The 24,363-nt window shown below is 32.4% G+C and overlaps 1 protein-coding gene across 1 annotated transcript in view; it reads left to right on the plus strand.

The window, feature by feature from the left end:
• CCT2 (chaperonin containing TCP1 subunit 2) overlaps positions 1-24,363 on the plus strand; it is a 58,926-nt gene that overhangs the window by 33,253 nt on the left and 1,310 nt on the right. Inside the window, exons 6-9 of the mRNA XM_085819300.1 lie at positions 12,536-12,720; positions 14,640-14,787; positions 18,178-18,530; positions 22,649-22,748. Of these exons, the coding sequence (XP_085675426.1) occupies positions 12,536-12,720; positions 14,640-14,787; positions 18,178-18,530; positions 22,649-22,748 (786 nt within the window). The remainder of the gene's footprint in view (positions 1-12,535; positions 12,721-14,639; positions 14,788-18,177; positions 18,531-22,648; positions 22,749-24,363) is intronic.

The following is a 24,363-nucleotide window of genomic DNA, read 5'->3' on the forward strand; positions in this document are numbered from 1 at the left end:
ATTCGATGCAAAATGCCGTTTTGAAACTAATAGCCCTTCTGTACTAACACTCATTTGAATTTTAAAAAAGAATTATAAAATTAAAAACATTAAAATAAAATTCAGAAGCTTTCAGATTTTATAATTACGCCCAAAGGGGCTTTTTTTCACGCTTTGTGTGTTACCTTTATTTATTAAATACCATTTTCTTCACAATTAAAGCACATAAATTCCAATTCAAGAGTAATATCATAAAATATTTAAAAACAGCATATCTTTAGAATTTCCGATAAAGAGTCTCGCACGCTGGAGATAAAAATACAGAGTTGCCAACTCTCCCAATTTAGGCGGGAGACTCCCGATTTTCGACCGACCTCCCGCCAACCCGATTTACAATATATTTCTCCCGACTTTTTCTTATTCTTAAAATTTCTCACGATTTTTATGGAACTTGGCTTAATACTTTGTTATATGAACAAAAGTGATTTTGGACGTCTGAAAGCAATTGAATTTTCTCTAGATTATATCTAAAACAAAACCTTGCGAATCAGATAACTTCTGCTTTGTGAGTGAGAGCATTATACGTATCCCAGAAACGTCGTTCTCCAGTTCTCCAATGGGCATCGAACTCCACTGAGTGTCAGCTGGCATATATTAGCCAATGAGGACAAGGCAAGCTGTTATTTGGATGTTCTTTAGTTATTTCGTTCAATTTGTCCTGAGTTGTGTGTGTGCATGTGCCTTCGGAAAATAGTTTTAGAAATTATCATCTGTTGTTGTGTCTGAGAGAAAGAAATACTCATGTACATTTCAAAAATCGTACACAGTTGACTTTCCTTCCATTATTTCCTCACGGAAATGTAATAAATTTGCGATGTGTGCCGCCTGTTGTTGCGATTTTTCGATTTCGCAATGTGGAAGGGCGGATGTTCTCAAACATGTGCGAACACAAAAACACAAGGATAACATGAGTTGTTTTTTAAAAAAACGAAAAATTAAATTTTTCTTCGGAAACAAAGGACCAAAAAGTTATTAATGCAGAATGTCTGTTCTCTGCCTTTTTACTGGAGCACAACCTGCCACTGAATGCATCGGATAACGCTGCAGCTTTATTTAGAAAAATGTTTCCCGATAGTGAAATTGCTAAGAAATACTCAAGTGCAAGAACCAAAACAGGTACAATTGTTAAAGAAATGGGTTTGAAAAATAAATCTTCAGTTATTGATTGCACTAAAACAGCTTTGTTCTGTCTCTCTACGGATGGAAGCAGTAATACCGATTCAAAACTGTATCCAATTGTTGTTTCTTTTTTTAATCCAGAGTCTTCAGAAATTGAGTGCAGTTTACTTTTTGTCTCCACTTTAGAAGGACATTTGACAGGCTTTAATATACCACAGCTAATTATTAAACTTTAAAAGAAAATGCAGGCCCTCGGGATAATTGCTTAGCACTTGGTGCCGATAATGCAACAGTATTGGTAGGCTTGAACACTAGTGTTGCAGGCATCTTAAGAAAGGAAAATTCAGATTTGCAGATTACGAAGTGCACCTGTCATCTTAAATTTAGCAGCTGAAAAAGGGGCAGCTTCTTTTTTACCAATAAATGTGGATGAACACATTGTTGATATTTATTATTATCTTGAAAGGAGTTCTAAAAGGAAGGAAAAATTGAAACAGTTCCAACAGCTGCATAACAGCAGTTTACAATTAGAAAACTTGAATGAAGTTATAAAATCAGCTAGGATTGACACCCAGTGGAGTTTAATTGGAAAACTGAAAGGTGCTGATGGAATTTTAAAATATAGTGAACTGTCTAGAATTGTGTTGGCCATCTTGACAGTTCCCCATAGTAATGCAGAGTGTGAGAGAATTTTCAGTGTTGTTGCCTAAACGAAAACTAAATTTAGATCTAATATTGGTGATGACACATTAGAAAAACTTTTATTAGCGAAAGCAGGCCTATGTGGCAATTGCTGTGAACAAAATTAGGAAGTTTCTTTCTTAAAGAAGGCAGCAAAATCTGCCACTGTTTATAACATTTGTACGAAAACTGATTAAAGTGTCTTTTTTTTTTCCCCCTTAAACGATGCAAGTAATAATTTTTTTTTATGTGTAAGGTATTTTTATGTTGCTTACATTTAAGAATTAGTTACTATTTAAAGTTAATTCATTATTTAAAGCCATATTTTTATCATTTAAGAAGTCTTTTAACATTGTGAAAAATCTCCTGATTTTTTAGTGTCGTAGGTTGGCAAGTATGAAAATATTTTATTCATTACAGCGTCACCACTGCTCGCTTTGAAACTGTTGACTTTCCTAATCAAAAATTCGTCAAAGTTTTACAAAATATGAAAGATAATAAAACAAATTCGAACTTAAAAATTCCATTTTCCAGTGTGTATATTCGAGTGAAGGATTACGTTATTCTTAATTTGATGGCTCTATGTACTGTATTTCTAATAATGTATATTGATGAAGATCCTTAATGATTTAATTTCTTTAAATATACAGCACAATAATATTTGGTGGCAACAATTTAAAAGTTGATTCGCAGTTTATAGTGAAACGCTATAAAATGCCGTTTTGAGACTAGTAACCCATCTATCCTATAGTAAAGTGCTATAAAATGCCGTTTTGAGACTAGTAAGCAGCCCATCTGTCTGTCCCTTTGGGAAAAAAAAAAAACTATGATTTTGAAAAACAAATTTGTAACTATATATATGATTATAAAATCCGTTCTTAAATTTTGCATATATTCTGCACATATTTATTATAAAATGGAAGCATTTTGCAGAAGATTTTCGTACAAAATTGTACTTGCAGAAATGCGTTCTTGAACATCTTTCTCTTTCGATACTAAGAAAAGTTTAGCTCTATTTCTAAAAACAGATCAAGTATTTTCAAATAGGATGCATGTTGAAAAGAAGCTGTAATGTAAAACGACTAGAAGAAAGAGTAGGATATGCGGTGAAAATTAGAGGAGGGACGATAAGAATTAAAGGCAATGTGCATTGTCATTCTACGTATTATATATGGAACGTTTGATGAAAAAGACTTCTTTTCCACTATCCAGGAGAGTCAGTATGCACTAGACATATATAATTATTATCTGTTCATATAACTTGGCTCATGCTATAAAATTTAGAACGATGTGAAAGAAAATTTGAAAGTGCAGTTTACATTAAAATTTTTCCAATATCGATATTACCTGCTAATTGCATTAGAATTAGCTAACTACAGAGCACAAGAAATATAGTAAGACTAGAATTCTCTTATTGCGAGTGTCGAGTTTAGTACTGTATGCAAATAAAAGCTTTGAATTGATTTCATCTAGTTGAACCTTGCTAATAGCCGAATGATAAAACACTTGCCGATAGTTTGATTTAGGTTCGAACATAGGTGAATGGGATGACTGCATCATAGGTGTTTCGTGTAAAGTCAGTTTCCCTTAGAAAGCTCTTCACGATGGCAGCCCTGGTATGTTTGCAATAAATAGCTCTTCTATGTTCTGCAATATCCAAATAGTATAAACTATTTTTTATTGAAAATAAATAAATTACGTGTTTTGTTTTGTTAAAAAAACAAGTATCTTGTTGAATTTTATTTTCTTAGAGGAAAGAAGGAATAAAAGATTATATATTTATTTCTAACTGAGCCAGCCAGCCATGTGAACAAAACTTAATTTTGCTTCTTTTAGTTGAAGTAGAAATACGAGGGCTATCCAGAAAGTAGATTACGTTTTGGAATAAAAAAATAAACAAAGTATAGGAAACAAATTTTATTATATACAGATGAAAGCCACACTCAAATACTACTTTTCTACATAGTCACCATACAAATTAAGGCATTTATCGTAGCGATGTACGAGCTTGGAAATTCCTTCGTCGAAAAATTCGGCCGCCTGCGCCTTCAACCACTTCGTTACCTCTTCTTGCAGCTGTGCGTCGTCATCAAAACGCTGCATAGCCAGCCACTTCTTCATTGCTGGGAATAGGTGGAAGTCGCTCGGTGCCAGGTCGGGACTGTACGGCGGATGAGGAAACAACTCCCACTTAAAAGATTCAAGAACTTTACGAGTGACATTTGCCGTGTGGGGCCGGGCGTTGTCGTGAATCAACAAGATCTTAGAGCTCAACATTCCTCTGCGCTTGTTTTGAATTGCTCTTCTGAGTTTTTGGAGAGTTTGGCAATACCTTTGAGAGTTTATTGTAGTGCCTCTTTCCAGGAAGTCCACCAAAATTACACCTTTTCTGTCCCAAAAAACAGTCGCCATCATCTTCCTTGCCGACATTGTTTGCATGCATTTCTTGGGTTTTTGGGGAGAACTTGTGTGCCCCCACTGCATTGATTGCAATTTCGTTTCACAGTTCACATGTTTCACCCATGTTTCGTCACCAGTAACGATGCGATCGAGTAAAGAGTCACCATCCTTATGGTAAGCGTCCAAAAAGTTCAACGCTGCAGCCATTCGCTGATTTTTGTGGTCCTCTGTCAAGATTTTTGGAATCCATCTTGCACAAAACTTGTGGTAACCAAGCTTTTCGCTGATGATTTCGTGCAACAAACTTCGCGAAATTTGTGGAAAACTCAAAGAAAGTTCCGTTATTGTGAAATTTCGATTTTCACGGACTTTAGCATCGACTTTTTCGAGAAGTTCGGCGGTCACTATGCTGGGTCTCCCACTTCGATCTTCGTCGTGAACATTGGTTCGGCCATTTTGAAATCTTATGACCCACTGACGCACTCCACCTTCAGTGATAATGTTGTCCCCATACACTTCACGAAGCTGCCGATAGATTTCTATCGGTTTACAGTTTTTTGCAGTCAGAAACCTTATTACTGAGCGCCCCTCGCAGCTCGCGGGATTTTCAATTAACGCAGACATTTCAAACCGTCACAGCATCTGAACGGAGCACAGCACGAACCTCTCACTAGCACGGCTAGATGCAGACTGAGCTGCGCAACGCTCTGACCCCAAGATGGCCGCGCTAGCCCCGCCCCTAGCGGACACAGACGGAAACGTAATCTACTTCCTGGATGGCCCTCGTATATTGTGCATTTTGGTGAATAATAAGGGTTTTACACTTCAGTTTTGCCTTAGAATGTCTGTTTTGTATTTTGTTTTACGGAAATTAAAATCTAATTTTTTTGTTGCAAACCCTAGATGGGAAAAACATTCTCTGTATAAAAAAATAACAGTCACACATGTACGTAATAATAAATAAATATGAGCCTATAAAAAGCAAACATTTGCCAAGACTTTTTTAAATATTCAGATAGATTGTGATCATATTATCCCGGGTATTCATTGAAATTAGTTAAATTTCTGTTGCTTACTTCCACTTCAGTGCATGTTTTATGTAATTTCTAATATTCGCACTTTGAGCATGTGTATTCTTGAACACATCAATATTCTTGAGAAAAACCTAACTGAAAGAAGATGAATCTAATCATGATCAGTGTTTTGAGGTCGCTGGTTAGACTCTATATTAAAGACAAATTTTACAACAACAACAACAATTTTATTTCGTGGACTGTAATATAACTAAAATTCTAAATCGAAAATGATAAATTCCCGACCATACGGGATCAAAACATGGATACTATGCTAGGAGTTTGAATCTTAACTAACTGAAATTGCGCAGAAACAATGCGCTGTACATAACTTTGAAATTGCGCAGAAACAACGCGCTGTACATAACTTATATTGCCGCGTAGGAGGCAACAATCAGTTCTACACAATTTTATTTTAAAATTCGTTATCATTTGCATTTTTTTTTTTTAGCGCAAACATAATTTTTTTCTTTTCATATTTCAAAACTTTCACCATTTAAAAATAACTGCATATTATTATGCTGAAAAGTGAAATTTAAGAATGTATAGAATTCTGGGAAATCTTAATTCATTATATCGAAAACCAAATTATAAATATAAATATTTATAAAACTATATGTTTCTGCATTAGGTAACGACACTGAAAGTAATACTGATAGAAAATGTTTAGTAAAACTATGCATTGCCTCTATTTAACTATAATATTTTGAAAAAAAAATATTAAAAATTTTCCGACTGTATGTGCAAAACTTATATTCAATAAAACGCATCAAGAGCGTTGGCCCATCATCAAACGAGCAATAAAGTCTCTGAATACTGATAATTCGGCTGAGAATTAGAGTTTCAGCGAACGAGCTCATTGCGTAGCCGTATTCTTTGTTTTCCCCGTGTGCAATGTGCATGTGAGACAGTTTCCCTCAGAAATTCCTCCACGAAGACATCTCTACCCTTAGACAGGTAACCTTCGAGTGCTTTGCCATATTCAAATTAAATAAAAATTAAAAAATAAGTGCATCATGAGCATTTGACTAGAGTCTGTTTAATTCATTCTATGTATAGAGAAAGAGAAAGAATTAAAGCTGTAGAGATTAATAAAACCATAAGAATCAATCTATCACAATCTGATGTCTTTTTTCATTAATGCTCTTATAATTTTTCAACGCAGGAATTTCTAAGAGCACCTGTTTATTTGCTGTTAGCCCCCCCCCCCCCCGCAAAAAAAATAAGTAGTGGAATAGTAAAATGTACTCAGGGTTCGTAGCGGTGCTTATAAGTGCTTATAAGTCCTTATATTTGAAAATAAAATATAAAGGCCCTTATAGGTGCTTACTTTTTCTTTAAAGCCCTTATTTTTTTGTTTTTAGTGCTTATTTTTTGCTTTTAGTGCTTTTTTTTAATAAACGCGCTATTTTTCCCTGTACCAAAGCCGAAACTAAATAAACAACTCTTCTTCCTAATATGGAATGTCAGATGGTGAATCATACTCCCGGAAACAGCTTTTTCCCCTTTCTCTGCATTAACATAACCTTTGGTGTGCACGAAGAGTACAAACAGGTGCCCGTCGTTCTATTGATCAAAGAATTGGGAAAGCAGTAGAAAATTCTGGTACATTCGGTATTCTTTTCCTCCCACCCAAATACTATACACGTTTGAATTTCTATCAAGATCTTAAAAATTTGCATTCTCGTTCTGCTTGGTCAGTTCATATTCGTGTTTATTATGATTGTTATGCTTATATTATGAGTATATCTATGAATGCTTATAATAACACATAGACTCCAACTACTATGGATTCTCCGTAGTTTCTACAGAAATTCATGAAAAACTACGAGCTACGAAAAGTATGGAAAAAACTACGGATTTTACAGAAACAAGAGCAGGAGAACCAGTACGCAAAACGGAACCAACTAATTCATCCGATGATTGGCTGAATACTCGTGTTATCATATATCACGTGTTGAGTGCGTTCCTAGTTTTGAAGAATTAGCCAATCGTAGATCAGTAACTCCAACCGTTAACGACTTATCAATAGTTCCACCCAATTGTCTGTCTCCCAGGTTCCTCGCTGATGCGTGTTTAGGCTGCATTCGGCTGCATTGTGTAGTTTACGGCGAGAACTTAGCATGTGTCTTGTGAACTGTGAATCAGGTGAAAGATTTTTAATCATAATGCTGCCTCGAACGAAGAAGCCAAAATTATCAAAGCAGAAGTTTAAAGATTCATATTCTTCAGAATTTCCATGCATTAAAGCGTCCGAAATTTCTGTGAATCACGCACACTGCAGTGTATGCAACAAAGACTTCTCAGTTGCTCATGGCGGAAAAGATGACTGTAAACGGCATGTGTTTTCTCAAAAGCATATAGAACTTGGCACCGTAAAATCTAAAGAAATAACAAATTTCTTAATAAAAGATGATGAAACAGATCCTATAAAAGCCGAATGCTATTTTGTTCGTTTTTTAATTGAACATAATCTACCGCTTTCTGTTTCAGATCATTCCAAAGAGCTTTTCAAAGCAATGTTTCCGGATTCTGCCATAGCAAAAAAATTTAGCTGCGGTCATACCAAAACTGCTGCTATTGTGAAAACGCAAAAAAAAAAAAAAAAAAAACTGTTGCTGATATTATAAAATCAGTGTGCAGTACATCATTTTCTCTAAGTACTGATGGAAGTAATGATAACAATGATAACAAACTGTACCCATTGGTTATAACATACTACAGTAAAGAAAAGGGAGTGATAATTACTTCATTGATTTCTATTTTAGAATGCACAAATAATACAGGAGAAGGTATTTTTAATTGTATAAATGAAAACTTTAAAAACTAAGGTTTAGAATGGAAAAATTGCTTATCATTTTCTTCAGATAATGCTAGTAATATGATTGGAAAGTTTAAAGGTGTAGCATCATTTATCAAAATGCATCAACCAAGTATAATCATCCGAGGTTGTCCGTGCCACCTCTTGCATATAGCTGCAAAAAAAGCTACTGAAAAATTAATTGGCTCAGAAATTGAAATGTTGATAATAGATATATATTTTTACTTGGAGAAAAGTTCGAAACGGAAGCATAGCTTCAAAGTTGCTCAACAAATTTTGGGACAGAATGCAAAATCTCATAAAATTTTGAAATATTGCAGTACGAGATGGTTGTCTCTTTTAGAATCTATAACAAGGATTTTGGAACAGTGGGATGCTGTGATAAATTTTTTTGGAGATAAACCAGATAACAGTGAGAATGAAGGAAAGAGATTGCAAAACATTAAAAAAATTTTACAGTCACCGACCACCAAATTGTACTTGTTATTTTTGAAAAATACTTTGCCTTTGTTTATAACAGTAAATATTAATTTGCAACAACAAGCTCCTTATATACATAAATTGAGAAGAGAACTTTTTGAAGTTTTAATGAATTTATTTGTTAGATTCGTAAAACCATCAGTAATTTCTAAAGAAAATGAAGATGTTACTCTAACGTCTATTCCATTTCAGAAGTATAGTAAACAAAAAGAAAATGAAAATTTAGTGATTGGTGCGGAAACAAGACTATATTTAAAAAATGCCAAGTTGAATGAAAGTGAAGTGAAATCATTTTTCAATTCTGTGCGAGCTTTTTTTGTAACTGCATGTTCATATATAATTGATAAATTTCCACTGAGTGATCCATTTCTAAAACATGCTGAAGTTGCTGACATCAACTTGAGAACTGAAGTCTCATTTTCATCTGTTCTTTACTTGATGAATACTTTTCCATCCATTATTGATGAAAAATGTCTTAATCAAGTAGAAATTGAATTTTCCATGTATCAAGTAGATGATTTGAAAGAAATTGTAGATTTGCGTATTGATATAGCATGGGGAGAAATTTCCAAATTAAAAAATATGAATGGGTGTATTAAATACAAAGTATTGCCTTCTGTAATGCTTGCTGTCTTAATAATACCTCATTCAAATGCAGCTTGCGAAAGAATTTTTTCTATTGTTAAAAAAAATCAGACGGAATTTCGACCAAATTTAGGTCTTAAAACTCTTGAAGCAGTTTTGATTGAAAAAATAAATATGCAGGCAAATGAAGAACTGTGTTATAAAAAAACATTCTCAAAATCAGAACTTAAGCTTGCTAAGCATGCTACATATAAATCTTTGCATTCATAAATTATGCGTATTTTGTTTAATACTTATATGTATCATTCTTGGTTATTTAAATTTTATTTCCCTGTAGAAATTATATCCAGAATAAAGATATGATTTATAGCTTCTGATTTTTTCTATGATTAGTAGTGATTTGAAGTACTTTTTATTAGTGAATGCTTGAGGAGTTAAAAGAAAATTTCTAATTAAATGTGCATATAATTTACAAGGTATATTTTTAATTATTCAGTTTTATATGTATATGGATTTTAAATGTAATAAAATTGATTACAATTAATTATTAATTTAAAATTAATGAATGGTTAATTACAACATACGCTACGCGCACATTTTCAAAGTTGTAAAAATGTCGTTCGCGCGTTGACTACTGACAAGGTTTGCTGAAGGTTGGAGTCTATGATAACATAGTTGCAGTAACTGCTGAAGTATAATAAACTTCCAAAAATGGTTGAGTTTTAACACATATTACCTTTCTAATGAATAATATTCGGAATTGCTTAAATAAAGGGATAGTAATCAAATAGTCAAAATAATTTCTCTACAAAATCTTGAATATTCGCTACAAAACAAGCAACGGACCCCCCCCCCTTTTTTTTTTTTTTGGTCACTTTCCTATCTGGATTGAATAGGACTAAAAGTTCTGCGGTCTACCAACCCAAGCGAAGAATGATTCTATTCCGGAAATTTAACGCCGTCTGTTGAAAATTAGAATGAGAAACACCCCAGTTATTTAGTTCTTTATTCTCCCAATACCGGCAGCTGTTGATTCCGATTGCGTAATATCACGTAATTCACGGCTCACGTATTGTGCAATAACGTTTGCAATATTTTGCAGAGATAAGTAATTTTGATGTTCAGATTTGTTTATGAACACTTAAAAGAGTTTTACTGTGCTTGCTAAGCAGAATATTTTTTAGTTCCGTTTATATGCTGCGCATATATGTTTTATATGATGCACATATCGAAATGTCAAAAGCATTTATTTAGCGGGAAAATCTAAAGAGCGGCTACAGTCTACACCCCCCCCTCCACTCCTCTTTTTCAAGTTACGCTCGACTGTCCAATATTCGCCAATTTCCAAGTATGTGGGTTAGTTAAGCTTTTATTGTTAAAGGATGACTGCATGAAGCAAATTTCTGTCTTCTGATTTCAGAAATGTTCCTCTTTTTTGCTTAAATTACTTTGCTTGCAATATCTGTTAAGGGAAAACTGATATATAATGAAAATTTAGAAAATGTTCAGAATTTAGATTTAAATTATTTAAATATCAATATGGGTGGAAAAATAAATTGTATTTATTATTAGGTTCCAAGCGAATACAATAAATATGCCTTATTATTATTTATTTTCTCTATATTGAACTGAAATTTCATCATTAAATCTTGTAATATAGTTTAGTTCTGAATAGTTTTTTTTTTTTTTTTTCCTCTCATTGTAAACTAGTTCTGTAAATTGAACTGTTATTTAAAATAAAATTAAAAAAAAAAAAAAAAAAACAATTATTTTCCATGGTTGAGGTAATGCTTATTCTCTTTTAATAAATACTGCATTTCTCATATTTTAAATTACAAGTATAATTTTTAAGGTTATGCAGTTGTGTATGATGTAATTAGACAGGTGCTTATTTTTTTAACTAAAATGTGGCTATGAACCCTGTGTACTGATATTTTCTTAGATTTTAAAGAAAACAATATCATTATGGCACAATTAATAAACTCGCAGCTTTCCTTACTCATGGCTATACACAAAAGCGGAAAATTGCATGACAAAAACTTAGACATATGATTAGCAAATAAACAAGTTTTTTACTTCATGTTTAGTTAATTAGTTCTGTCATTATATCAAGTAAATTGTGAAATATTATTTATATCCGTAGCATCAAATAAACTCTGGATCAAAAATACCCGAAGTTGCAAATAAAATAAGAAATTTTCCGATAATAAAGTCCATTCAAGAGAATGGACTATTGCTGAGTGTGTATTTAAAAATGCACTGAAAATGCAGCAGTTCTACCAAACGTTGAACTAAGGTGTACAGGTATCTGAAATCCTTTATTTCTAAATTCTCCTAATTCTGCTAAGAATTTTCCTCTTCTGTCAGTTTTTCTGAAAAAATTGTGTGAAAAACACACAAAACATTTTCACATAATGAACTAAGATTCAAGTAAAATTTAACCTCAGTATAATTTTGTTAAAATATTAGTAATTTTGTTAAAACATAATAATATAAAAATTAATGAGTAAAATTGTTTATTCGTTAATTAATGTAATTATCATAATATTATTGGTTATTATCTCATTTATTAATTAATATAATTTATCATTATTAATGATACATTGCTTATTTATTAATTTATTAAAACTGAATATTAATACTTTTGCTGCCATCTACAAGAATACTTGTTGGCAAACTGAGTCTAGTATATTTGCCAGTTGCGAGTATTGCTATAGTAAATGCATGCAGTGTTTAGGTGTTTGGCATATAAGAAAAGGAGAGAAAAATATATATGGCCAATATTTGTATTTTTAAACTTGGAGATTAAATGTTTAGATCTCAAAATATTTTCTTCTCCCCCCTTCTATACCTTTTTTTGGGGAGGGTTCATGTTGTTGTCGTGTTTGAGCAATGTTATAAGTAGACTACCAAAATTCTTGTTTGATGAGATGTGTAAAACTAATGAAAAATAATGCATTGCGTGTGAGTTTTGTGGGAATGCATAAAAAGGTGGAATATTGTTTATTTAGTTCTGAGTTACTTCTTAATTGCCACAGGGGGGGGGGAGTATTTCATATGCCTACTGTGAGTATACCCTTGTGAATTTAATTACTACTAAAAGTAGCTTGTTATGTCTATATGTAGGCAGTGAATGTGTTAACCATTTTATAATTAACTTTGATATTTTTATAAATAGACTTTAGGTGAAAGAATAATAAATATTTATATGCGTAAAACATATGCGTCTATTATCATATCAGATCATATCAAATTCAGTGTGCTAAAATGCATGTCTGGTGTTAAAAAAATGCATATTATTTTATTTTTGAGGTATGTCTAAATGTGTAATTTATAGGTTTCCTACTTGATAAGAAGCCTGGCGTCCATCAGCCTAAGAGAGTTGAAAATGCCAGAATTCTTATTGCTAATACTCCTATGGATACTGACAAAGTAAAAATATTTGGATCTAGGATAACTCTTGATTCTGTAGCTGCACTTGCAGATATGGAACTGATTGAAAATGCAAAGATGAAAGCAAAGGTAACAAAGTCTAACAAAAGTGATTTAAATATAAATTAAATGTTTATGTGTTAGTTGTTTATGTATTAGTTTGTCTTCTAAAGTGCGCTGAAATTCTGTAATTAGAATTAATAGCAGACAAGTGCATGGGTTTGTTTTAAGATAAATATGCCTCTGTTCCATCTACTTACCTTTTGCTTCATTCTAATTTTATTTTGTGCTTAATGTGTCAGTAACTAAATTTACATACTTATAATTTTGTGGTATGTTTTTCAAATTTGAATATAGTAAATGCTGTAATGTATGACCAAGAAATTCACATGAATGATTTGTGTTAAAGAAATTTACGTTCCTGTGGATGTGTTAATTTTTGACACTTTCATAATTCTACATTATCATTGGGATTATAGTATTCAGTATAGCAGCTTAAGAAGCTATTGAAACATTAGGTAGTTTCATTTTTTTTAAATTGGTATTTTTTCATGTATGCACAGAAATGTATATTTATGACCCCGGGGAGGATGTATTTTGTTAATTAAAATTTTGATTACCCACATTATGAGGGTTGCTATATATATTTCTGGCATAATAATGAAAAAACAAATGTTTATGATCGAAATTAGTTTTATTGTTTTTCAAAATATTTTCCATCGAGATAAATACACTTTTGTATGCATTTGAACAAATTTTCAAAGCCCTTTTTCCGTTTTGATTGAGGTAACTCCAAAACATGCGTTTTGAATGCATCAACTGCTTCTTCAGGTGTTACAAATTGCTGACCGCGTAATTTATTTTTAATGTGCAAGAATTAAAAAAAGTCATTGGGTGCTAGATCAGGACTGTATGACAGATGACCCATCAGTTTGATGTTTGGCTCGTCAAAAATTCTTTTGTTTGATCCGATGTGTGAGAACTCGCATTGTCATGTTGAAGAATCTTCTGCTTTTGTCAAATTTGTCCGATGACTTCTGGCAAACAAATAATCATGTACCATTCAGAATTGACTGTTCTGTGCTGCTATAATGCATATTATCACATATATGCACTACAAAAAGGAAATATTAACTTACCATCTTTAGAAATTTCTGTCTCTTCAGTCTGTGGCACACAAAAATTCCTTAATGGCTTCCAAAAGCTTTCTAAAATTATCTGAATTAGAATATGCATACTGTATGTCACCACATAAATTCACAAAAATAAGAGTAAAAAATATCCTCCCTAGTGCTGAACTGTCGGTGGTATTTCTTGAATGAACCTTTCTTGCATCAAAGCCATCTGAACGATCTTTACGCTCGACCGTACGCATTTCCTTCGTACAAACAGGATACTTATAATGACTACTAAGCAAACTTTCATTTACACACCAGTCAATTAATGCAGTTTTTCCTTTCATTCCAAATCGTACAGAAACTTCACATTAATCTCATCACATACAGCCATTTTACGGTGTACAGCACAAAATCAGCAACGTACTTCCTAACTGACATCCAACACACAAACAATCCCTTACAATCTTTTCCCCATCAGTCAAATTCACCGCAATCATGCAAACAATGGTCATGCAAATAAGGTTTCCATAATATTTAACTAATGAGGTTACCATAAATGAACAACTTGGTGATAATCCAAGGGGCACCCTTAAATATAGGCTAACCCAAACTTTTGATTGGAATCGTCTGCGGTAGCGTAGCAACACTTACTATATCCAAGGCCAGGAATATAAATAGCAACCTTCGTTTTTAAACGTGTCACCTTGTACATTGTTAGAAAAAGACATGTTATCTCGCTTTTCAGTATCATAGACATGTTATCTATTATAGACATGTTATATATTATAGACATGTTATCTCACTTTATTATATCTGTATCTGTATTTGTTAACTATTATCATTAGATATGTTTAAAATGTATAGTAAAAAACTAACTGTTCTGCTTTACAGGTTGATGCTTTTCTCAAACATAATATTAATGTATTCATCAATAGGCAACTTATTTATAATTATCCAGAGCAGCTTTTTGCTGATGCTGGTGTAATGGCCATAGAGCATGCTGACTTTGAAGGTGTAGAGAGGATAGCTCTTGTAACTGGTAAATGCGGTTTCTTAATTTTTTAAAAATTATAATACTTCTAGTAAGATGTTTTAATTTGGTAATACTGCAATTTTAAAATTAATGAAGTAGGAAATGATTGTTTTTAAACTGGTTTTGCTATTATTTTATTTTTATTTAATGTTACATTAGTGATTTAGCAGCAGTTCATAATCATTCATTGCTATTGGCTAAAATGCATTACGCTGTGAATGGAATAGTTCTTATCAATATAAAACTGCTAATTTTGATTTAAAAAAATCCTTGAGTCAAAAATAACATTAAAATCCTAACAGTAATAGAAAAATATTTTTGAAAAGACCAAGCAATGTAATACCACTTGTTATAATTTGTCTTAAAAGTGCTATGTGTTATTTTCCAAGAATGCGTAGTGGTTCAAAGAAGCAAGAGTACAAACATAACCCCAAAATTCAGCATTTAAAATATTATCTTCAAGTGAGGAAGGTGATGACAACATTATCAAGAGATATTTTCAGTACTTCAGGTAGTGATGAAGATTTTTTGCAAAGTGCCATGAAGTGCTTTATAAAAAATAACATTTCGTTTCAGTTTTGATTGAAGAGGAAATTGGAAATTGTGGCAACTAGAAATTATTGCTGTAGAAGTCCACTTGATCTGGTTTTGTACACCTGATAATCTGTCACCCATATATCTTAGTGCGTGATGAAACTCTGTGTGTATATGAAAGTAATCAGTAGCATTTCTTGTGGAGCCAGACTAATTATCACTAATGTTATATACAAAATTTTTTTGAAAATAGTAAAAATATTGAGAATTTTATCATTAACAATCCCATATCCCCCCACCAACTGAACAGCTCTATAATCATATTTGCTGAATAGATGCTCAAAGGTGAGTTAATTGTGTCAAAACAAGTGGAGATCGGCTTGGAGGAAGTGTAATCACTTAACTGTTTCATTTTCCTACCATATTGTGACCAAAAATAAGCATATTTTTTATAAACAATTTTGTATTCTAATTGATTACATGAATTCAAATCAGCAGTCAAAACTTATTAGTATTGCATATATTAATTTAAGATAATTTTTAATTCCAGCGAAATTAAGGTATTTTTACTTAAAGTTGGCTTTTTTCTACCGAAACTGCAAAACTAGAAAGAACATTTTGCAGGAGATAAATGTGAGAGGAAATAATGACGGTGGTGGAGAAGAATGACTGGTATCCATTTCACAAAAGTTCTGAACGTGAGTCAGATCATCTGAACTTTGTTTCCTCATCATCACTAGAGAATTACGATAAAGGACTTTCAGGACTACCAGAATGATTTATATTCGCTACCTGATCCAATATCTGAATTATATTTTGTTATGAGCCATTTACTGTCACCCATTGTTCTTTTATTTCATGACAAAAATTGGGAAGAAATACTATTCGCAAAGGCCAATGCACTGAACACATGCAAACAAACTCTTTGAATTTCTCCACCTAATAAAAGCGGTAAAACCTATCCTTGAATTGGTTTTACAATCCAATCTCTCTTGGACTACTAGAGACATCTACTAGAAATGCTGCGAAGTAAAAAATGTGAAAAAGCTGGGAAAATCAATGGATTGATGTAGGAAAATACACAGCCCAAGTGGTGTAGGGACAAATCAAAAAAAGACCCTTTGGTGTTATGTCAAAACAGCTAAGTGGTTAAATTAATATTACTTATTGTAAGGTTGCAGAAGCATTAAATGCATTTGTGAGATTTACATAGCATACAATACTGATAAAGCAGTCGAAAAGTAAAGAATCTTTATAGCAGAGGTTCTCAACCTTTTTTCCTCCATGCAACCATTTTACCATTACTAAGTCATCCTCCCTTCTTTCCAAAATTCAAAAAATGAATACATGTTTATCTAAATTTAGATGTTTTTTCAGTGTGTTTTATAAAATTAAATCACAAAAATTGTTGAAAATGTTGATAAATACAAAAATAAAAGTTTTTTTTTTTTTTTTTTTTCTGTGTGTGTGTTTGTAAATTAAAACTAAATTTTTAACAGATAAACAAAAGGCTGGTCATGTTTTCCCCTAGTTGAGAACTGCTTTATAGTCTTCTCCATGGTGTTTTGATTAGAAGCGAAACATTCAAACTCTGAAAAGTAATCGTGTCACAGCAATACAATAGATTCTAAAATATAAATTGATTAAGAATAATTAAATTATGCAATTTCTATAAACTATTTTGGTGCTAGAAAGCTGGCAGCAAACTATTTTGGCGCCAAACTCTTTTCTTTTGCAATGTCAAACTTCACTTGGTCAAATGAAAATGACGCTAATTACAACACAAGCATAAATTACTACAAACTAAAACATAAATTTAATATAAACTACAAAAAATTCAAGCCACAAACATGAAACTAAAAATATAAAAATAAATTACTACAAAAATGCAAAAATAATACATACCGAATGTCTCTTGAATCGCATAAAAAAATTTCATGTCTACAAAATAACTAATAACAAAAATATTAATAAACTCGCCATACTTGAAACTTGCTAATACATTCACAAAAATAGTCAACCAAGTAAATATATTCAAATTCACTAACAGTGGATGGATGCATCATAAACTCACGAAATTCAATGTACTGAACTACTTTCACTAAATACTTTAAACATTCTACATCTCTTGGTTGTCACATGCAAGAAACAAAACAACTGACCTGAAAAACATTAATTAAATATAATTGAATGGAAACTTTCATAAATTATAAACTACACGTCATCTGAAATCCAACATTCTCCCACCAACAGCAGCTTAACCTCCTGCAAATATTAAACAGTAAAACTTTTAAGAATAAGTGCAGTATTTCAAAATTAAATTTAAAAAAAATAATCATATGACTCACTAAACTCACACTCATTACAATCAGCAAAATAAAGCTCTATGTTTGCCAGAAGAAAGCATATAGCCGGTAACAACAAACAAATCGAAATCGCTCCAAATAAAACCTCTTGCCAAGTTTCGTGCTCACCCTGCTTATGGAAGATTATTCTATTATCCTCTATTATGTTTTCTATCATTAAATACATTTTTAAAAATTTTCATTCTTGTAAAAAATTATTTACAAATTGTTTTTGCTACACTGTCTTGTTTAGTCTAATAATTCAGCATAACTAAAGTCCCAGACATGCAAGATAATAGATTACTGTTTTTAGTGCTTTTTCTGAGAAAAGCAATTGTGTAACAAAGAAACATCTGCAAAACTGAGTTCATTAAATTCAACAAAATCCAAACACATCATCAGTTGTAGATTAAGTGCAGTAAGTCTTTTAAACAAATTTGGATAATACTGTCATGCTGTGTGGAACTTAAACCATTAATTGAAAATAGCATTTTCTATATAAAATTTTATTTTTCAGGTGGTGAAATAGTTTCTGATATCGAGAGGTGTGAAACAGTTAAACTTGGAAAGTGTGATCTGATTGAACAAGTTATGGTTGGGGAAGACTATTTGCTTCGATTCTCTGGACTCCCCATGGGTGAATCATGTACTATTGTGCTTCGTGGAGCCACCGAACAAATACTAAATGAGGCCGAACGTGCTATGCATGATGTATTGTGTGTCTTAACAACAACAGTGAGTGAAAGATTAACTGTGCTTGGAGGTGGATGCATTGAAGTGGCTATGGCTAAAGCTGTCTTTGAGCTGGCATCACAGACTTCTGGAAAGGAAGCGTTAGCTATGGAAGCATATGGAAGGGCACTGTTGCAGGTATTTTTTTTAAATGAGTCAAATCAAGAGCTTTATGGTAAAGAAAGGATTATTTTAATAACTTTCCATATTCATAATTGGATATATATCCATTTATATTATATTGTTGTTCTTAGTTATGTTATTCATTCAGCTGTTAAATGTGTGACAGGTTTTAGTTAAGTATGCATATTGTTGCGTGCATACGGGTTCCTTTGAATTGAATGCACAAATCCGATGAAAAATTAACAAAGTTTATTATTATCACAACAAAAATGCTTAATTTTCCTCAGATATTCGTTCAGTATTACAATATCTCACAGTAGTTGTCTTTTAACTACTCAAACGTTCAAGAGAACTTAATTCAAAACAGCTAGAGAAAGCTAATCCGCGAATTCACTGCATTCAACAAGAGCAGTTTTCTAAACAAACTCTTAAAACAACAACAAACTAACTACAATAACAACGAACTGAAAGGTTTTCCTCCTTTTATAAGATTTTAAATCGCACGCGAAAATTTCTGGAACTTTCTCGAAATCAAAAAGAGATTTATTTATTAAATGTTAAATGCACATGGCTTGACTCCTTTTCGTCGAATCGTGTTCCACAACCACACCTTGTCTCCTCTGTTGAATCTGTGTCCAGTAGCTCTCGTGTTGTATCTGGTCTTCACTTTCTCCGTTGCCAAGTTGACTCGCTTTCCTGCGGAATGGTGCATCACTTCAAAGCGGGCTTGGACATCTTTGATGTATTCCTCAGGCGATGAACCGCATCTGTAGGGCGACCAAACAGGCAATCACAAACCTGACAAAGGTCTCGACCGAAGAGCATCTGATGGAAAATAGCTGGTAGTCTGGTGTTTCTTTCCGACCCTAGTATGATTTCGGCAGCTTTCTGAGCTGGGTCTTTCACACAAGGTGTCGGCGTTTCCAGGTAAGGATGGATAGTCATGTCATCAGATGCTGAAAGCAGTTTGTTGTTTTTGAAGTCTAAGGAAAAATTGTATTTCCTTAAAAATTCCAATCCGAGTATGCATGTTTCTGTAATATCCGCCACATATGCCATGTGATGGTAGGCGGCACTTCCAAACATGATGTTCTCGTTTAACTTCCCAGCTATGTCGATCTTATCACCAGATGCAGTCTGAAGGGTAACACAGGATGGTGTCCAAATAAGTTTATCTTTAAACTGTTGAGCTAAATCTCTCCGAATGATGGTAACATTGGCTCCTGTGTCAATGATCATATTGCAAGGAACTCCATTGATTTGATAATTAAATAGCTAATGTTAGTTGAATTATAAATTAAATTCTTTTATTCCCCATGCAGTGTAGCACATGATGAATATTAAAGGAAAGCTAAGCCGGAAAATTAAAAATACAAGATACAAGAGCATGTGCATTTAACATTTAATAAATAAATATCTCTTTTTGAATTTGAGAAATTTCCAGAAATTCTCGCGCACAGTTTAAAATCTTATAAAAGGAGAAAAACTTCTCAGTTCGTTGTTATTGTAGTTAGTTTGTTGTTGTTTTAAGAGTTTGTTTAAAAAACTGCTCTTGTTGACTGTAGCGAATTCGGGGATTAGCTTTTTCTAGCTGTTTTGAATTCTCTTCAACGTTTGAGTAATTAAAAGATAACTTAAAAAAAGTATCCAGTGAAAAATGGGAAAATGTGGTTCTAAATCTGAACAAAAACCTGTTACTCTTAAGAAGTCTAAGTAAAGCCAAATGAATGTAAAAAGTTGTCTTTGGTATGGATATTAGAAAAGTCACTTTTGATGAAATTAGAAAACTGAATTTCTTTGTTTTAAAATAATAGTATTACTTTCAGAAGAATTTTTTTTAATTATTACAAAAGATAAAATTACATACCAGTGTACTGAGTAATAATTGTCATTTAATGTGTATACCACGCTAGTGGCCATGTAGTGAAATTTCTGAACTTTGTTCGACTCTGGTTCAAATGTAACTGAATGGGCTGGCTGTTTGGAAAATTTTATGGTTTTCTACATGTGTAATATGAATACATGTAATTTTCTCTTAAAAATCCTCTATGAAGGCTTCCTTTCCCTTAGGAAATAGTCTTACTGTTCTTTACATCAATTTAATGAATCTAATCTAGTCTAATTTATGAGACATTTGCAATAAAATACTCTTTGTTCATGGATTTATTTCAGTAAATAGTAGCTCCATGTTATCCAGCCTTCCGTCAGTCCATTTATCTTGGGTAATTGAGATTGCTTATATAGTTTTATGTTATCTGTGTTGCATATGATCGTAGTTGGTGTTGTAAGAAATCTTACAGTAAATGCAAGTAATTTCTTAAATTTAATTCAATTAAATACATAACTTGTTAGAATTCCAAAATAGAAGTACATTTTCAAAGTAAATATAGCAATAAAAATATGCTGAAACAATAAACAATAAAAACATGTTAGGTGATGTAGAATTTATTGTAATACTTCTGTAATTTTTTTAATTTTAAAATAATTTTTTAAAATATTCTGCACAGTATTTTTTATGCGGAAAAAAGTTAGTGACCCTGAAGTCAAATTGTCAGCTTGAAAACAAAGTTATAGAATAATGTCAAATGATCACAGATTTTGAAATGGTATTAGATTTTGTTTTGACAAGAAAATCGTATAGTAGTTGCAGCTTCTATGCAAGTGTAATATCACTCAAAATTGAATAGTCGAGATTTGAGATAACTACCAGTGAGTCAATTTGAGCTAACCACCAGTGAGTCATTTTATAATTGAGTGCCCATATAAATTGATGTGCTTGAATCCATGTCAATAGAGTTTACTTCAAGAATAAAAGATAAGTATGGATGTTGTAGATATCTTGCCTAATTTTATCTTTGATTCAAGGAAGACTTTTCTGCCTTCCATGAAACACTGATATCAGGTTAATATTTGTTGTGACGTGATATTTTTGCCATTAACTTTCTTCAGCACCTCTTTCACTTCAGTCACAAATCTTGTGCTTCAAACTTGTCAAACTCATGGCCAGTGATCTATCTGCACACAGCCCTAGACTTATTTTTATGTGGCTCTCAGTTTACTCCAAGAAAATAAAAAAAAGGCTGGGAATACTAAAAATATAACAAAATCGAGCCTCTTTTGTACAAAACGTGTGCTGAGAAGCTTCAGTGTTTGAAACTGAAATCAAACAAAAATTCTGCAGTATCAGATTTGTTGGATGTAAGCTCCTCCTGTTTTCAGTCCCTGTTTCAACCACTATTGAGAAAGTGCTATACAGATTACAGAAAATATTAATTGGAATTCACTGCGACTCAGGTCTAAAGCAAAAATTCAATGAAGTAGGTATCTTTAAATTTTATAAATACTGCACGTTCTCAGTAATTGGAAAATTTGCATCATATGCAGTTTCTGTGTTAGATAGTATAAATCAGTATGAACAACTTTTCTCGCTAATAAAAAGGAACAAATCCTCAGCAAGATTCTGGTTAACAGACTGTCATCTGACTTTCATGTGAAAATAATCTGTGCGAGAGCAACTTGTCTGGGAACTCCCGAAAACTGGTTTCAGGAAAAAGGTGCCAGATTTTGTGAAAGAAATTGTACCTATATGTCTGATACTTAGATTTCCTAACATCATTCCCCCCTTTTTTTTAAAGAACTAATATTTATTAGGTATGTAGAATTAGACTATTTATCTTGTATTTTATGTTTAAAAATTTTCCATTGTATCATGCTTTTAGTGGTTTTATATTTGATTTTATGTTATTTTATAATTGTCATACTTGTTCTAAGTTCACATTCATTCTGAGTGAGGGAAGTTTACATTATTAAATATTTTTTGCCTTAAATAAGGAAATTTAGATAATTATTTTCTATATAATGTATGGTGGATTGTATACACACACATATTTATTTAAGCATTCTCTAAACATGAAGATAATGTTTTATGTAATCATAACTTATTTCATTTATATTTTTTCTCTTTCCTTTAAGGTATGTAAAAGGAGGTAAAATTTTGCTTAATTTTTTCCCCTCTTTTCTACAAGTTTAAAACTATAAATTTCTTAAACTCGTTTTAAATACTTCTTATCCAAAAAAATTTTTAAGAGGTGTTGTATTTTATTTTCCGTGTATAAACAAAACATGTTTTACAGATTCCAACAATTCTTGCTGATAATGGAGGATATGATAGTGCCCAACTTGTAACAGAATTACGTTCCGCACATGCTGAAGGAAAAACTACGTATGGTTTAAGTGAGTATTTATGTAAAAACTCTTAAAAACATAATGAGAAACCAGTTTAACCCTTTCCGGTCGGATTAAATTTGGAGATGGGTATCGTACTGGTCGGAATTAATTTCCGTCGATAGAGCAGAGATACATAACATGCAAGTTTACGATGGATAAACAAGATTTAGTAATTCTTTTGTGAACTTTAGATATATCTTTATTCAATACGCTAATCTAGTGATATGTTTTTGTATAAAAATTGTTTTATAATAATTCTCCTTCGTGTGATATTTTCAAAACACTCCAACATGCAGGCCAGGTTTTCGAGTGCATGTATCGCAAAAATAATTGGTTTGGTGCCTTCCACCCTTAATCTTTCTGTTTGAGCATACACTACAATCTTTACTTTTTACATTTTCATAATGCCGCAATATATGCAGTTTTCCATTAAGTCTTTCTTCCTTATCGGAGGTCGATGGTCTTCCTGTTTTTGAATCTGCTCCGTCATGAAAATCACCTACCAGTTGTGCCACCAATTTTCGAATGAACATAAAATGTGGCATAGGTGTCCTGTTCTCTCTTGTAGCTGAATTTTGGGGAATTATTTTGGAATATTTTAAGAAGAGAGAATGTCTAATTACTGTTAAATACAATTTATAAAATATTCTTTGGAATTCTACAAGGTATCGTTGAACGTTGTCGATTTCATTACATTCAAAAGACAACTGACTTGCCACTGCGTCTTGCATGGCAAGCGCTGGGTCACAACTTTTGTTTAGATTAGATTACGTTATCTCCAATCGATGGAGCACCGTATTGGTTCGTGAATAGGTTCTGTAGGCATTGATGTTCGTATAGGAAAAGTGTAAACTGATACATAAATGCATTCAGTATACTATTCTTATAGTTCCTTGCTGTGGTGGTTGAGAGCAGGCATATGACCGGAATGGTAAAAAGGCTTTGGTAGCTGAGAGCAGACATACGACCAGAACGGTAAAAAGGCTTTGGTGGCTAAGAGTGGACATACAACCACAAAGGGTTAAGATACTGTGTTGTCAAAAGTGTGTGGTCCTTGTCATACATCAAATGATAGTCATCTTTTGATGGTCATAATATATTTTGAGGTTCTTATAATACTTTCAGAAATAAAATGAACACTTAACCTGTTTTTTTTTGGGGGGGGAAGTATAGAAATGTTGAATTAATAGCCATGATTTCATAATATTATAATCCCCTGAACTAAGGTTAATGTACATTAATGAAATTTCTTAATAATATAACTCATAATTTTCTAGCAGCTCTCAAAAGTCTGTCAGTGGCAGTTGTGGGGTGAATGATATCACCTTCAGTTTGATCATTAAAATCATTCATCATCATCATTTCTATCTGCAGTATTGCATGGAAAATTTGATTACTTTTTAGTTAAAACTAGCAGAAAATGCAGTCTTTTTCTCCAGATATTTTTCACTGTGTAGCAGAAATAGCAAAAGCAAAACAGGAGAAAATATGTCGTACAATTGCTTGTGAATAATTATCGCTAAAGTAAAATTTACAGTAAATTTACAGCTAAAGTAAAATTTGCATTGTATTTGCTAAGCATGAAATGGTATATATGAATAAAATTAAGAGAAAAACTATT

Source organism: Stegodyphus dumicola, chromosome 1, assembly GCF_044657685.1.
Source record: "Stegodyphus dumicola isolate Sdum_Otavi_A_Nest chromosome 1, ASM4465768v1".
NCBI classification, from domain to species: Eukaryota; Metazoa; Arthropoda; class Arachnida; order Araneae; family Eresidae; genus Stegodyphus; species Stegodyphus dumicola.